The 13,279-nt window shown below is 41.1% G+C and overlaps 1 protein-coding gene across 1 annotated transcript; it reads left to right on the top strand.

The window, feature by feature from the left end:
- Positions 1 to 4,762: 4,762 nt before the first annotated feature.
- On the top strand, positions 4,763 to 9,844 carry ATEG_09957 (uncharacterized protein; the record flags this gene model as incomplete). Its single annotated transcript, XM_001209259.1, has 4 exons — positions 4,763 to 4,796; positions 4,854 to 5,617; positions 5,671 to 7,656; positions 7,703 to 9,844. The coding sequence occupies 4 exons, from the start codon at positions 4,763 to 4,765 to the stop codon at positions 9,842 to 9,844; spliced, it is 4,926 nt and encodes a 1,641-aa protein (XP_001209259.1).
- Positions 9,845 to 13,279: the final 3,435 nt, after the last annotated feature.

Below are 13,279 nucleotides of genomic sequence, written 5' to 3'. Positions count from 1 at the left end.
GCACATCAACAGACTTGGTTACCTACTACCCGACATCCACCAATCAGAGGTCATGGTATACAGGAAATCACCCAAATGGTAGAACCGACCATCGCCACATACCACCCATTTACCACACCTATCCCATCGATATACCACACCACAGGATCGAAAGGATACAAGGACACACATTACCATGTACTTAGGAAGATCTTGTTTTAGTTCTTCGCGTTCAATACAACTGTCATTGATAATTAAATCGTTGTCACTGCTAGTACGCTTCGTCTATACTCTTATCACAAGTGGATATGTGTATTCTGGCCTTACTTCTACCTTCCTTGCTTCAGATCTTAGGATCATCTTGTCAGTCCTCAAGAACCTCGACTCAGTTCTCAGGAGCCGTACCGCTCCGAGGATGACTATCAGTACCACGCCGGACTAGTGGATTCGAGGCACCCTCGTGCTTGAACTACTACACTAGCAGGTCGCGCGGCTTAGGCGAATCCCAGGGTTTGACACACTTGTGCTATTCTCCAGTTGGACATAAACACTTCACCAAGCAGTTGCTCTCTATTTCCCAGGGCACAGCCTGATGAAAGCGGTGTGTTTGTGTAGTTCAGCTGAGGGACCCGTGTTATTGTCTTGGCTGGTCAGCTCATATGCTGCGGGTAAGTGTGATTTATCCACAGATAGACTCATCAATAAACCTTAGGCACATCGATCGGGTTACTACCGTGACATTTTACCGCTTAATTGTCCAGGTACTGCCGAACTTTTCCGGAAATGGCCGCGAATTCCTAAACAGCGTCGAGAAAGCCCCTAATCTCATGCTAAAATAAACAGTTCTGCTCGCTTGTGTGCGTCTTCTTCAACACAGAGATCTCTGTTAACGATGTATCCGATGGAAAGCACCCAGGCCATACACGTGCTAGGGAAGAATCAAACGTCGCTTCTGAGCTCTGGACAGCATCACCGATAAAGCCTGGCCCCGTGGAAACGCGACTTTGGACTCAGTATAGCAGCATCGGCCATAAAGAGCGGCTCATGCCGTCATAAGATGTTTTTCAAGTTTGAAGAAGGGGGGGGGGGGGGGGGTTTGGGGACTTCGGGTACCTAGCTCAACAGACCACGAGTCTCACAGCTGGTGTCATCTCCCCTTCAGCAACACAGTCCTATTCGTGATATTACTATCGCTGTTCGGCCAGCCTCAAAGCGGAGATTCTCCGCTATGTGTTGATTATTACTAAAGTAGGAAATGGGCCACTCTAGGGTGAATAAAGCGCCGCGCTCCTACTACTCTTATTCCTGCTCCTTCATTGATTAATGTTACTAGTCATAGACGAAATAAGATTCGATAGATCGGACAGGGATGGAGGAGGACATGGGGGAGAACTCCCAGCGATTGGCCCGTCGATCAGGCTAATTCAGGGGTGGGCGGACCACGAAAGTCAAAGCCTATCCAACCCTGGTACTGATCCCATGCTGATTTTCGCGGGGAGCTAGATACCGCTCCATTGGATCTGTCTGCTCTACGGCTGTTCCTCACGACAATTAGAGGGACCCCGGCGACGTGGACCAACATGTCGGGTGCAAGGACGAGCCCGGGTGCGTGGGCTAGTTGCAAAAAACCTCCAGGGTTCGTGATAGTGGAGACCTGATCAGCGCAACATCTCCAAAGGGGAGGAGAAAAATTTACTCCCGGATCCAGGAACACACCTGGTATGTTTATATAAGAATGGTCTTATTCCCACCCCATACCACACCACACTCCGCGCAGTCTCCTCAAAACGACTAGGACGTATCTGCAGAAGCCCCTAACTATCCTTGGCGGCGTCCTCCTTGGGTGGGCCAGTTTAACTGTCGCTTCGCCCTCGGAGAAGCGCCGCAGTCTTTCGGCAACGCTGTCCATATTAACGAACAATCTCAAGGCGTTAGACTTCTTGGGTTAGGGCGCAGTGCAAGAAGTGAACCTGCTTGTCTCTCATCTACTCGACCTCTCCGAAGGCAGGAAGACGTCCGTCACATCGGTAGAGGGGGCTATAGGGGCATTATCCGGTCTTAATATCCTTAACGACACCGTCGACCATATTAGATATAATCTGGAATTGGTGACCCGGGGCTTACTCCCATCGAATATCATCGATCTACTGCAGGGGATTATAGACGACGAGATAAACTCCTCGGCGAACAATAATCCCAAATCTCCCAAAACCTCTATCTACCCTCAGAAGACCACTGAAGATGCTCTTTATTTGGTTGAGGAAAGTACGCTCCGATCGGCCCTATATATCCCCTAAGGCTTCGAATATGGGGCTAACGGAAAAATCCCTGTTCTGCTTGTACCGGGAACTGGCGTCCAGGCCGGCCTAACCTACTATTTCAACTTTGCAAAACTTCTATTAGCTACCGACTTCGCCGATCCGGTTTGGTTAAATATACCTGGGAACTCTCTTGACGATGTGCAGATGAATTTTGAGTACGTTGCGTACGCTATAAATTATCTCTCCGGAATATGTAACGGTAGTAAAATTGGAGTGATTTCGTGGTTATAGGGTGGGCTCGATACACAATAGGCCTTTAAATATTGGCCATCTACTCGCGACGCTGTTTAGGATTTCATGCCAGTGAGCTCTGACTTTCATAGTTTGCTAATAGACAGGGCCTGTCCGGGATTTGCCTCCTTATCTTACACCCCGGCGATCCTGCAGCAAGCCTATAATACTAACTTAATCCATGCGCTTCGGAGCCACGACGGTAATTCCGTATACATTTCTACTACGACCCTGTACTCAAGTCTAGATAAAATTATTCAACCTTAGATCGGCACGGAAGTATCCGCCTATCTTTAAGGTATCCGCGCTGTTGGCGTAACCAACAATTAGATGTAATTAGTTTGTCCGGGCTAGATTGCCGGAAGTATTTATACCCACGAAAGCATGCTGGTGAACCCCGTCATATAGGCATTGGTGGTTGACGCACTAACGCATGACGGGCCTGGTCAAGTATTGCGGATCGATCTCGACACTGTCTGCGGCTAATTTTTGCCTCCGGGGCTGACAGTTGACGACTTCCTCAGTGTCGAAGCTACCAATGTTGCGGCCGTCCTAAACGTCTTGAACTTTGCATCCTGGACATCCGAAGAGCCACCGGTCAAGGGGTATGCTCTTTAAAGCAATGGCCATGAAGATGAAACCCCAATCTAATTCGAAATGTATCCGCCTCTGTCACGCGTGACACCATTCCTGTACTAATAGTGGTCTTTGTCCTTTGTATCAATTCAATTCTCCATGGGGCTTTCCGCGCACCTAGACCGGCTGCTGAACGAGGTTCACCTGCATACCGGGCCTAGAGCGGCCCTAGTCACCTTTTCTGGAATTCATCAATTTACACTGATACGACTTCTGCTTACCACTGTCTAGTATAATAAACGTAGTACCGTCAACTTTTCGGAACCAGAGAGTTCGTTTGACATTTATTCCACCGTCTCTGGCGGGCCGCGGAGATATAGGCACAGAAGCACAGAAGGACAGAAGAAAAGGGGTGGTGGCTCTACCAAGCAAGGGGATATATTGAGAGAGTCTAGTGAACTCGCATCTCAGACAGCCAATAAGAGGTTGGAAGTCATCTGGATCGGCCGGTCCATCTGTTCAGCAGATAAAGGTGACTCGAGCGATCATCACCGCTCTCTTCCAACCGAACAAAGATAGTGGTCCATCAAGTTAGCATCCGCGGAAGGGCGCACGGCCAGCTAGATACTAAATAAATATTGACTCTCTCATGGCCTCCTGTACTCGCCCAACAAGCGAATTGATCCATTCAGGCGATGGAAAAGTTGCAGCAGCGGCATAATCCTGTATCTCCTAAGTAGGGTCGCGACGGTACCAAGCAAAGGTGGCATAGTAATAATTTCTTGGCAGAGCCTATAGTTATACCCCCTAAAAAATATATATATAAATATTTATATAAAAAAGCGCATATAGATTAGATCTAACAGGCAGTATTCTATTAAAATCTATTCTAATTACTCTCTAATTTTATACTACTATTATGTAATATATGATCAAACTAATATATTAGAATAATACAGAGTTAGAGTTGAATAGCCAATCTACCAACTAGTAAAATTAGAAATTTGTAGCTGCGCTATAGCGAACAAAAGACGGAATTAAAATTAAACTAACTAAGCCTCTTCTAGTAAACCAACCATAAGTACAATAAACTATAGAAAATTTCAGCTAATCAGTGGCCTTCCTGCGCGGGGCCCCAAACCGACCAAGGGCTTGGTTGTTCAATACTAGTTGGTTAGGGTACGATGTCTTTGCTCCTAGGGAGTAGGGTCGGTCGGGCCTAGGCCCTAAGGATATCTGGACACATCTAGGCTTTCCAGCTGCCCCGCTATTCTTAGTACCATTCCGTGGTAACGCTAAGCCAACATTCTCGAACAGTCTCTATCGTTGTATATGATGGCAGAACCAGAAGTTTAAAATGATAATAGGATCACATACGTCATTTACTCAGTTATTTGCCTCAATAGCCAATTGATATCTCGCCCAAACCCTTAACAAGAGCATATAGTGACTACTATTTAGTACACAATAAGCCCACTACTGTAACCCTTGGTTCTTGGAAGAAGCATATGAAAAAATACCCTAAGAAAGTTTCTTTCCCACCATAATTCTCCTGTTTGCGGGCTATTCCTCTAATACCCTCTGGAATGCCACTTGAAAATAAATACCAAAGGGCAAGCGGGGTCGCTGGAAAACCCCCTGTAAATCAGCACAGCATGGCTTCACCACCTGAGCCGGAAACCCCACAATGTAAGGGATTTTCCTTTTTACACTAAAAACTGAAGCTCGGGTACTTATAGATCTTAGCTGTCCGTTCAGAAAAACATCCAGCCCGAACGAAATTCAAGAATTTTTTCCGTTGCAGCCGTGAGAAAGGCCCGGGAAGGTCATCTAAAAAAGGACACGGTGGGCGAAGCAATACCGATGGAGTTCTGTCACAAAAGAATCCACATAGGCCAAGTGACGTCGCCGCGGCGGATTTAAACTGCGGTCCGATGCTACGCCCGGAGGCATCTGGTGGTGAACAGATAGATTTGGGGACAGCTGAGGCCCAAATTGGAGGGCGCCTACTCCGGGACAAAGCGTTTGCTCCGCAGAATCAAATTCCACGTCCGCCCTCGGAAGAGGTGCTCTCACAGGAACTCTGGGATGATGCTTTTGAGAGCCTTGCAAACAATGAAGATACCTCAGAATTTGTTGAGGCTTACTTACACACCCTTCTGGATATCCTGGAGCATGATTCTGAGCGACACACTTATGCTGCTAAAGCAAGCGGCACCTCCGCCGAAACTAATGCTATCGATGTCCTGGACCATAGCGCCTCCGGTGGAGCAGGAGAAGCAAGGATTTTAACTAATCATAATTATCGGGCTAAGAGGCAATTATACATGAAAGAGCTGGTACTAACAGGCCAGGCCAAAGTTGCGAAAGCATCGGAGGTCTCGAAGGCCGTTGGTGCCATTTCTGAAGCAATCCTCTTCTTCAAGCCAATAGTTGATAGCGTCATCAACAACGTGCCACATGCAGCGCCCGCTGCGCTGCCTTGGGCCGGTGTTTGTTTTATTCTACAAGTATGGTCTTATCCGCCATCCTATTTTGAGCTCCTTCAGCTGATACCATTCAGATTCTTTCAAATCCAGCAAAAACGACGAAGGCTAATTTAATGGGTATTACCCACGTCACTACTAGAATGGACTGGTATTATGCCCTTACAGGGCATCTTCTCGACCAGGATAAGAATGAGGGCTATTTCGGCTCAACGTTGCAGCAGCTGCAACAGAAAGTCCTCGCACTCTATAAAAGCATTCTTCTTTACCAAATAAAGAGTGTCTGCTCTTATTATAGGCACCAAGGGCTGGTTTTTCTTCGGTCCCTTGTGAGACTTGATGACTGGGATGGAGATGTACAGGAAGTAATTACTGCCGAGAAAGCTCTTATGGGAGACTGGGCCACGTACGACAGACTAAAAGCCCAAAAAATGACTAGTGACCTCCTCAGGGTCGACACAGATATAAGGGACTTGCTTGGGGACATTCGTGAAACTCTCTGGAATTTCACTGAGAAACAAGTGAAACATCGAACGGAAGATGAGAACTTCACGTGCGTCAGGGATCTTCGAATAGTCAACCCGCAAGATGACATGAGAAGGATTGAAAACGAAAAGGAGAAGGTCCTGAAGGAGGTATATGAGTGGATCTTGGAGGACGAGGAATACGTTAAGCTCACGAACTGGGATGAGTCCAATTTTCAAGCACGACGCCTGCTGTGGGTACATGGACCTGCAGGCACAGGTAAGACAATGCTCTTAATTGGTATCATCCGTGAACTCTCCGACCAGCCAGCCATTGTCGCACGAACGCTCTCGTATTTTTTTTGCCAGGGTACGAACTCTGACCTGAACAATGCAAGCTCCATCATGAGATCCCTCATTTGGATGCTGGTTATTCAACAACCTCATCTCATTTCGCATTTGCAGCCGGATTACAAGGCTTCGGGCGGGACACTTTACACAGATATGAATGCATCGATTGCCCTATCACGAGCATTTAAGGCCATCATTAAGGATACTCGCCCGGTTTATTTCGTTGTTGACGCTCTTGATGAGTGCGAGCAAGGATTGGATGACCTTCTCGATGTCATTTCGTATTCCCTTACTGCTTCTAGTACTGTGAGGTGGTTAGTATCTAGTCGCCCTGGTGTTGACGTCGGAAAGCGTTTGAAACAAATGAGCCCGAACAATGCGCCGCATCTTGCCGAGCTCGATGTTCAAGGTCAACGAGACTGTGTTGAGAAGTATATCGATCACAAGCTGTCGGACTTGAGAATGGTCCCTGAGATCGGTTTCTCGTACACTGATAATATATTGGCCAAAGTGGGCGAGGCCGTCCGCGAGCGAGGGAAAGACCAGTTCCTTTGGTTGTCCCTTGTTTTCAATGAGCTCCGACGTATGCGCGGAAACTGGGCGGTTCGAAGCATTAAGAACTTTCCTTCTGGTTTGGAACTGTTATACGATCAGAAGATGTCAAAGATTATGGCAGCGAATCCAACACTTCGCCAGCGTTGTTGGGATGTTCTAATGGTCATTTCGCTTGCATATAACCTTCCGCTCTTTCTTTCTGAGCTTGCCCAGCTTGTTCCCTGGTCCAACTCGGTCGACCCGTTTACTATCGTTCGTGAATGTGGATCTTTTTTGACCACCAAGGACGAGGCCATCAACGTGGTCCATCAGTCAGCCAAGGAGTATTTAGACGAACATCGACAAGGTTTTCACGGGAATATCCGCGGTCATGGGGACATCCTTGGAAACTCAATCAAGGCAATGATGGACCTGAAAAGAGACATGTACAATCTGGGACGCTGGGATATTCCGTCAAACGAGATAAATCTATCTGAGGAGGACCCATTACTTTCTAAGAGGTACTCCTGTGTCTTCTGGCTCGACCATTTACGCAACGCAATTGAGGAAGGCAATGAAACAAGTGGTCCGCTCTGTCATCTTGCGCTCAGTTTCTTGAAGCTTCACTTTCTCCACTGGATCGAAGCATTGAGCTTGTTACGTCGAATTGCGGATGGAATTTCGTCAATAAAAAAGCTCCTAGATATCCTCCGGGTATGTTCCCACATTCCAGGCCGTTTTCAATACTCATGAAGCATAGTCACATTTTGATGCTTATCCTGAACTGGTAGCCTTTCTGAAGGAAGCGGAAGTTTTCACAGTTTATCATAGGTCAACGATTGAACGTTTTCCCCTGCAGGTATATGGCACTGCCATCGCATTCTGTCCGACGCAGAGTGAGATACGTAAGGGATTTTGGGGAGAGAAACTGCCATATGTCAAGAACATATCGGGCATTAAGGAGTCCTGGGATCTATACAGACAGGTTCTTTCGGGCCATAATGGTGTTGTCAGCGCTGTTGCGTTCTCTCCAAATGGCAAAATACTTGCATCTGGCTCCTCGGATACGAAAGTCTGTCTCTGGGCTATAGATGCTGCGACAGCTAGCGGCACCCCTACACAAACGCTTTCAGGCCACACAGATATGGTGAAAGCCGTTGCTTTTTCACCTAACGGCCAAATACTGGCGTCCGCTTCAGATGATCAGACGTTGCGACTCTGGACCGTTGATTCAGCGACCGCTACTATTGAACCAAAGCAGACCATTGGAGGTCATACAGATCTAGTCAATGCCGTTGCCTTTTCGCCCGATGGCCTCTTGCTTGCATCTGCTTCATCAGACAAGACAATTAGGCTGTGGTACCTAGGATCTCCAGAACTTACCAGCCACATGTTTACGGGCCACGGAGGCCGCGTGAATGCTGTTACCATCTCACCTGATGGCAAACAACTTGCATCCGCTTCTTCGGATAAAACCATTGCCCTATGGTCCCTCGATCATCCAGGGACTGCCAATTCTGAATTTAAGAGTCTCCCAAATGAGGTCAATGCCATTGCCTTCTCACCCAATGGCGAGATGCTAGTTTCTGGTTCGTCAAATGGAGAGCTTATCCTCTGGAGCATTGGCCCAGAGCTTGCAACCACTAGAGCAGTAAAACTATTATACCACAGCGTTGATTCAATCCATGCTGTTGCATTTTCACCGGATGGCACCAAGTTCGCATCTGCATCATCAGATGCCACAGTTTGTCTCTGGGATGTCAATACTTCCATATCTGACACCTGCATCGCGAGACTTACTGGTCATGAAAATTGTGTTAGAAGTGTTGCATTCTCATCAGACGGTAACATTTTTGCATCAGCTTCAAATGATGCGACAGTCCGTCTCTGGGACATCGATTCCGCAACCAATACTGGAGTAAGCCATTGTCCAGAAACATGCCATAAAGGCATGGTCACCGCTGTTGCTCTATCGCCTGATGACAGGATGTTGGCGTCAGCTTCATCGGATGCGACTGTTCGCCTGTGCTCCATCGATCCTACAACCGGAACCTCTATCTTCAAACAGAGCCTGTACCTTAAAAGTTGGGCTACCACTGTCGCTTTCTCCCCCGATAGCAAATTGCTTGCCACCGGTACGACTTGGGGAGTTGTGCTTTATGAAATTGTACCTGAATGCGCAGAGATAGTGTCAGAGGACTGGCTTGACCCCAGTGATTCAGTCAATGCTGTCGTCTGGTCCTTCAACGGCAAAATGCTTGCTTCTGCTTCGTCGGATCAAATTATATATCTATGGAACATCAGTTCGTCGGCCCATGGACTTAGGATACTTGGCAACGAATCCCAGAAACTTATAGGCCACAAAGGTTCGGTCTCAACTGCTGCATTCTCAACGGACGGTACCATACTTGCATCAGGTTCAACTGATACGACGGTCCGGCTTTGGTCCATCGACGCTTCGACAGGTGCCGCGAGATCCAGACAGACACTTGCCGGACATAGAAAGAGTGTCAACGCCCTTACCTTCTCACTTGATAACAGGATGCTTGCGTCTTGTTCTGATGATGGAAGTGTTCGGATTTGGAATATTGACCCTATAACTGCAACTGGCGAATGCACTCGCTTGCTTAGGGTGGAACTACCGGTAAGGAGCTTAACGTTTTCAGGAGATGTCCGATATATCAGAACCGATGGGGGTCTGTTAAGCCTTTTGGAATCCGACATGCCTTTTGGTCATGATCGAAGTCCATATGTTAGAGGCGAATGGATAATTTGGGACGGACAGTATCTCCTTAGGCTACCACCAGGTTATTCGGCGACATGCATGTGTTTCGGTGATGATTTTCTTGTCCTAGGGCATGCCTCGGGCCGTGTTACTCTATTTCAATTCATGCCTGCCTAGGCAGGGTGTCTGGACTGGATTGGGTGGATGATTTTCGCGGCAGTGGACTGATCTCAGCTCTGCTCTCTATGTTTCCACATTTATCTGTGCGCAGCTGTTGCTTCACATGCTACAGAATGTAATATAACTATTATATCTTTCTAAAAAAAATTCTTAAAAAAAAAGTTTGCTTAATTAGCTCGGTATACCTATAGTACAGGATTACTATAGTAATAATTAGTAAAATTCAGATAACTAATGGTAACTAGCAACTCAGCTGATTAGAAATGTCCGGCCATAGGGTGTTTGCCGACTAGACTTAGAGCCCTAACAACATCAGCACTCTAAGATAATTCGCTAAGATATAGAGTAGCTAATACATAATCCTATATTTTAATTAGAATTTTAATATTTTCTTCTGTTTATATTAGATCGTTAGCTAAAGTTGGTAAGTTTTAAAATTTGCCGGGTAGAAAATAATCTAATTATCCTATTCCCTAGGCCCGAGTTCACCCAACCTTCGATCTATTTTCTCGAACGCTGATTGGTTAAGATTTGATGTTTCGCCGTGCTCCCGTCGCTTCGCGTGCGTGCCCCGAACGGACAGGTCTACTCTCTTAAAAGAGGAATCTAGCAAGATTATATCTATATTTTATCTTTAGAGATCAACAGTAGCAGACATAAATTTATTTTTTTCTATTTTTAATTACGCGTATTAGACGCGCTATCAACATATCTCTTAAAAAAAAATAAATATTAGATAGGAAATAGCTTCCTATAGAGATCTATCTTTTTTTTATTCTTAATTTTTTAGGTGCTTTTATTTAAAAATCTAGAATTAACGATAGATCTCTTTTTTTATAATTTAATCTATAAAATCTAAATCTATACTATATCTTCCTGCCAGTATATAGTTTTCTCTATTATTTTTATTATCTATCTCCGGTAGAGTGGGCAATGGCCAGGTGAGGGGAGGTTAAGGACCTCCAGCATAGAGTGGGTTAACCTCACCGTTGTACCTTACTATAACCTAACTATAACCGGCTAGATTAAATTAAAGTATAAAAAATCTAATAACTAGAGAGATATAGTTAGATTAAGATTAAAGATTCTATTTTACTAGATTAACTAGCTAGTAAGATAAAGAAGATTAATTTAATAAAAATACTAACTGTAAATTAAATAATAATTAATATATTTTAATTACCTTTATAATTTACTGTATTTTTTTATTTTAGTATTAATATTCTTGTAATTTTATAATATAATTTACTACTTAGAATAAACTAATTAAAATATTCTACTTTAAGAATATATTAAAAAAAATATTTATTATCTATTTTCTATTCTTTATACTATTCTAAATATTATTAATAATATTAAAGAAATTATATCTTTTTAATAGTCCGGATAGTATATATAAATTCTAATAATAATCTATTCTCTAGATTTTTATCTATATTATCTATATTTTTATTATTACTAATATACAAAGACGCTTTAATTATATTATTATTTTCTTCTTTATATATAAAGATAATAGAGTTAAGATTAATTTTATTAAAAATTTACTAATATTTCTTATTAATAGTAAAGCGATCGGTATATATCTACAGTATAATTATTTTAATAATATTAGAATATAACCGATTCTAACAATAGTAATAGATATTTTAGAAGCTGTTAAAAAGATATTTAATACTAATATTATTAGTTATAATTATAAGAAAGTTTTTTGCTATAAAATAGAGAATTAGAAATTAGTTATAATAAAATTTCTAGTAAGTAAGAATATTAGATTAACTAATAGTATCTTATTAATAGTAAGTAAAATATAGGCCTATTTAAAGTATAACTTATTTTCTATATTAAAATAGGTCTTAAGCTTCTTAAAAATTTCTAATAAAATAGTAAGTCTTTATTATTTTAAAAAATAATAAAATATTTTATTTAGTCTAGATAATAGATTTAAAATAGTTAATAGTATATTAATACTTAGATTCTAACTACAGTAAAAATAGAATATCTTCTTAAAAATAGTATAATATTTTTAATACTAATTAATATTATTGTTAAGTTATATAGTTATTTTAAACTTTTTAAGTTTAAAGATAGAACTAAGAATTATTATAATAGTATAGATATAACTCTTTATCTAGTATATTTACTAATAGTATTTCTAAAATTTCTTATAGGCTTCTTCTAAGTCTTTAAAAATCTGTTATTTCTATAAGACTTATTTATTCCGAAGATAATTAATAATAAAATTTAGATAGTTAAACAGATTATTATAAATATTATATACTTTATAGACAGTAAAGCCAGTATTTTCTAAAAAACAGAATATAAAGATATAAAATAGATATAGAAGCTTTAGAAAATATTCTAACTATTTTTATTTTACTAGTATGGGCCGTAGATAGTTAAGCTTCTAATTATTCTAATACTAAATAAAGCTTTTAATTAGTTAGCAGAGCTTTAGTGCGCGTTAAATTATTAAATAAAAAAAATTCTAACAGATTTTATAGTTAAAAAATATATAGTATATAGATCTAGATTTTAAATACTAAATAAGTTAAAATTTTTTACAATATTAAAGGCTAGTATTTATAAATTTAGTAATTTTTCGAATCTAAAAATATAATAAATATTAGTAAATATTAGATATTTATTTAAGCTATTTAGAAGAAAATTAAGAAAAATTTTCTTAGTATCTTCTTAGATAGCTAGATCTAAGTAATCTTTTTAGTTATAACTAAAAAAAAGCTAAAAAAATCTTTCTTAGTATTTTTCTAGGTAACTAGATCTAAGTAACCTTTTTAGTTATAACTAAAAAAAAGCTAAGAAAGTCTTTCTTAGTATTTTTCTAGATTAGAGTAGGTAATAGCCAGGTAAGGGGAGGTTAAAGCCCTCCAGCATAACCTAACCGCAGGTTAACAGTAAGATTAAATATCTTATTTTTACTTAACCGCGGTATAAAAAAAAAAATTAGATTAACCTGATTAACCGTTCTTAGCGCTAAAAATAATATATCTTATCTATTTAAATCTAGTCCAGTTAAGATTCCGGTTAGATTAACTGTATTAACCTTACTGTTTCTAACTAATCTTCTAAAAATCTATAATAAAAGCGTTATTTAATTTTTAAAAAAATATTAAAAATAAATAACTATATCTCTTATTTAAATTATCTTTATAAAAATATCTAAACTCTAGTATAGCTAGCAGAATTCTTATTTTTCTATAAAAATTAGTATTATCTAGAGATACGGCATGGAAATATATATTAATATATATCTTATTTCCTATTACTAGCATTAATAGTAGATTTTAAAAATTATCTCTATTATAGCTATTATACTAATTATTTAGAATAATAGTATTCTTATCTATATCTTTATTATTAATAGAAATACTATATTTCTTATAAAATATTCCTTATTTCTAATATTCTTAT

This window comes from Aspergillus terreus, genomic scaffold, assembly GCF_000149615.1.
Source record: "Aspergillus terreus NIH2624 scaffold_16 genomic scaffold, whole genome shotgun sequence".
Lineage (NCBI taxonomy): Eukaryota > Fungi > Ascomycota > Eurotiomycetes > Eurotiales > Aspergillaceae > Aspergillus > Aspergillus terreus.
The sequence above is the reverse complement of the archived record's forward strand: the minus strand, read 5'-3'. Positions and strand labels throughout refer to the sequence as shown.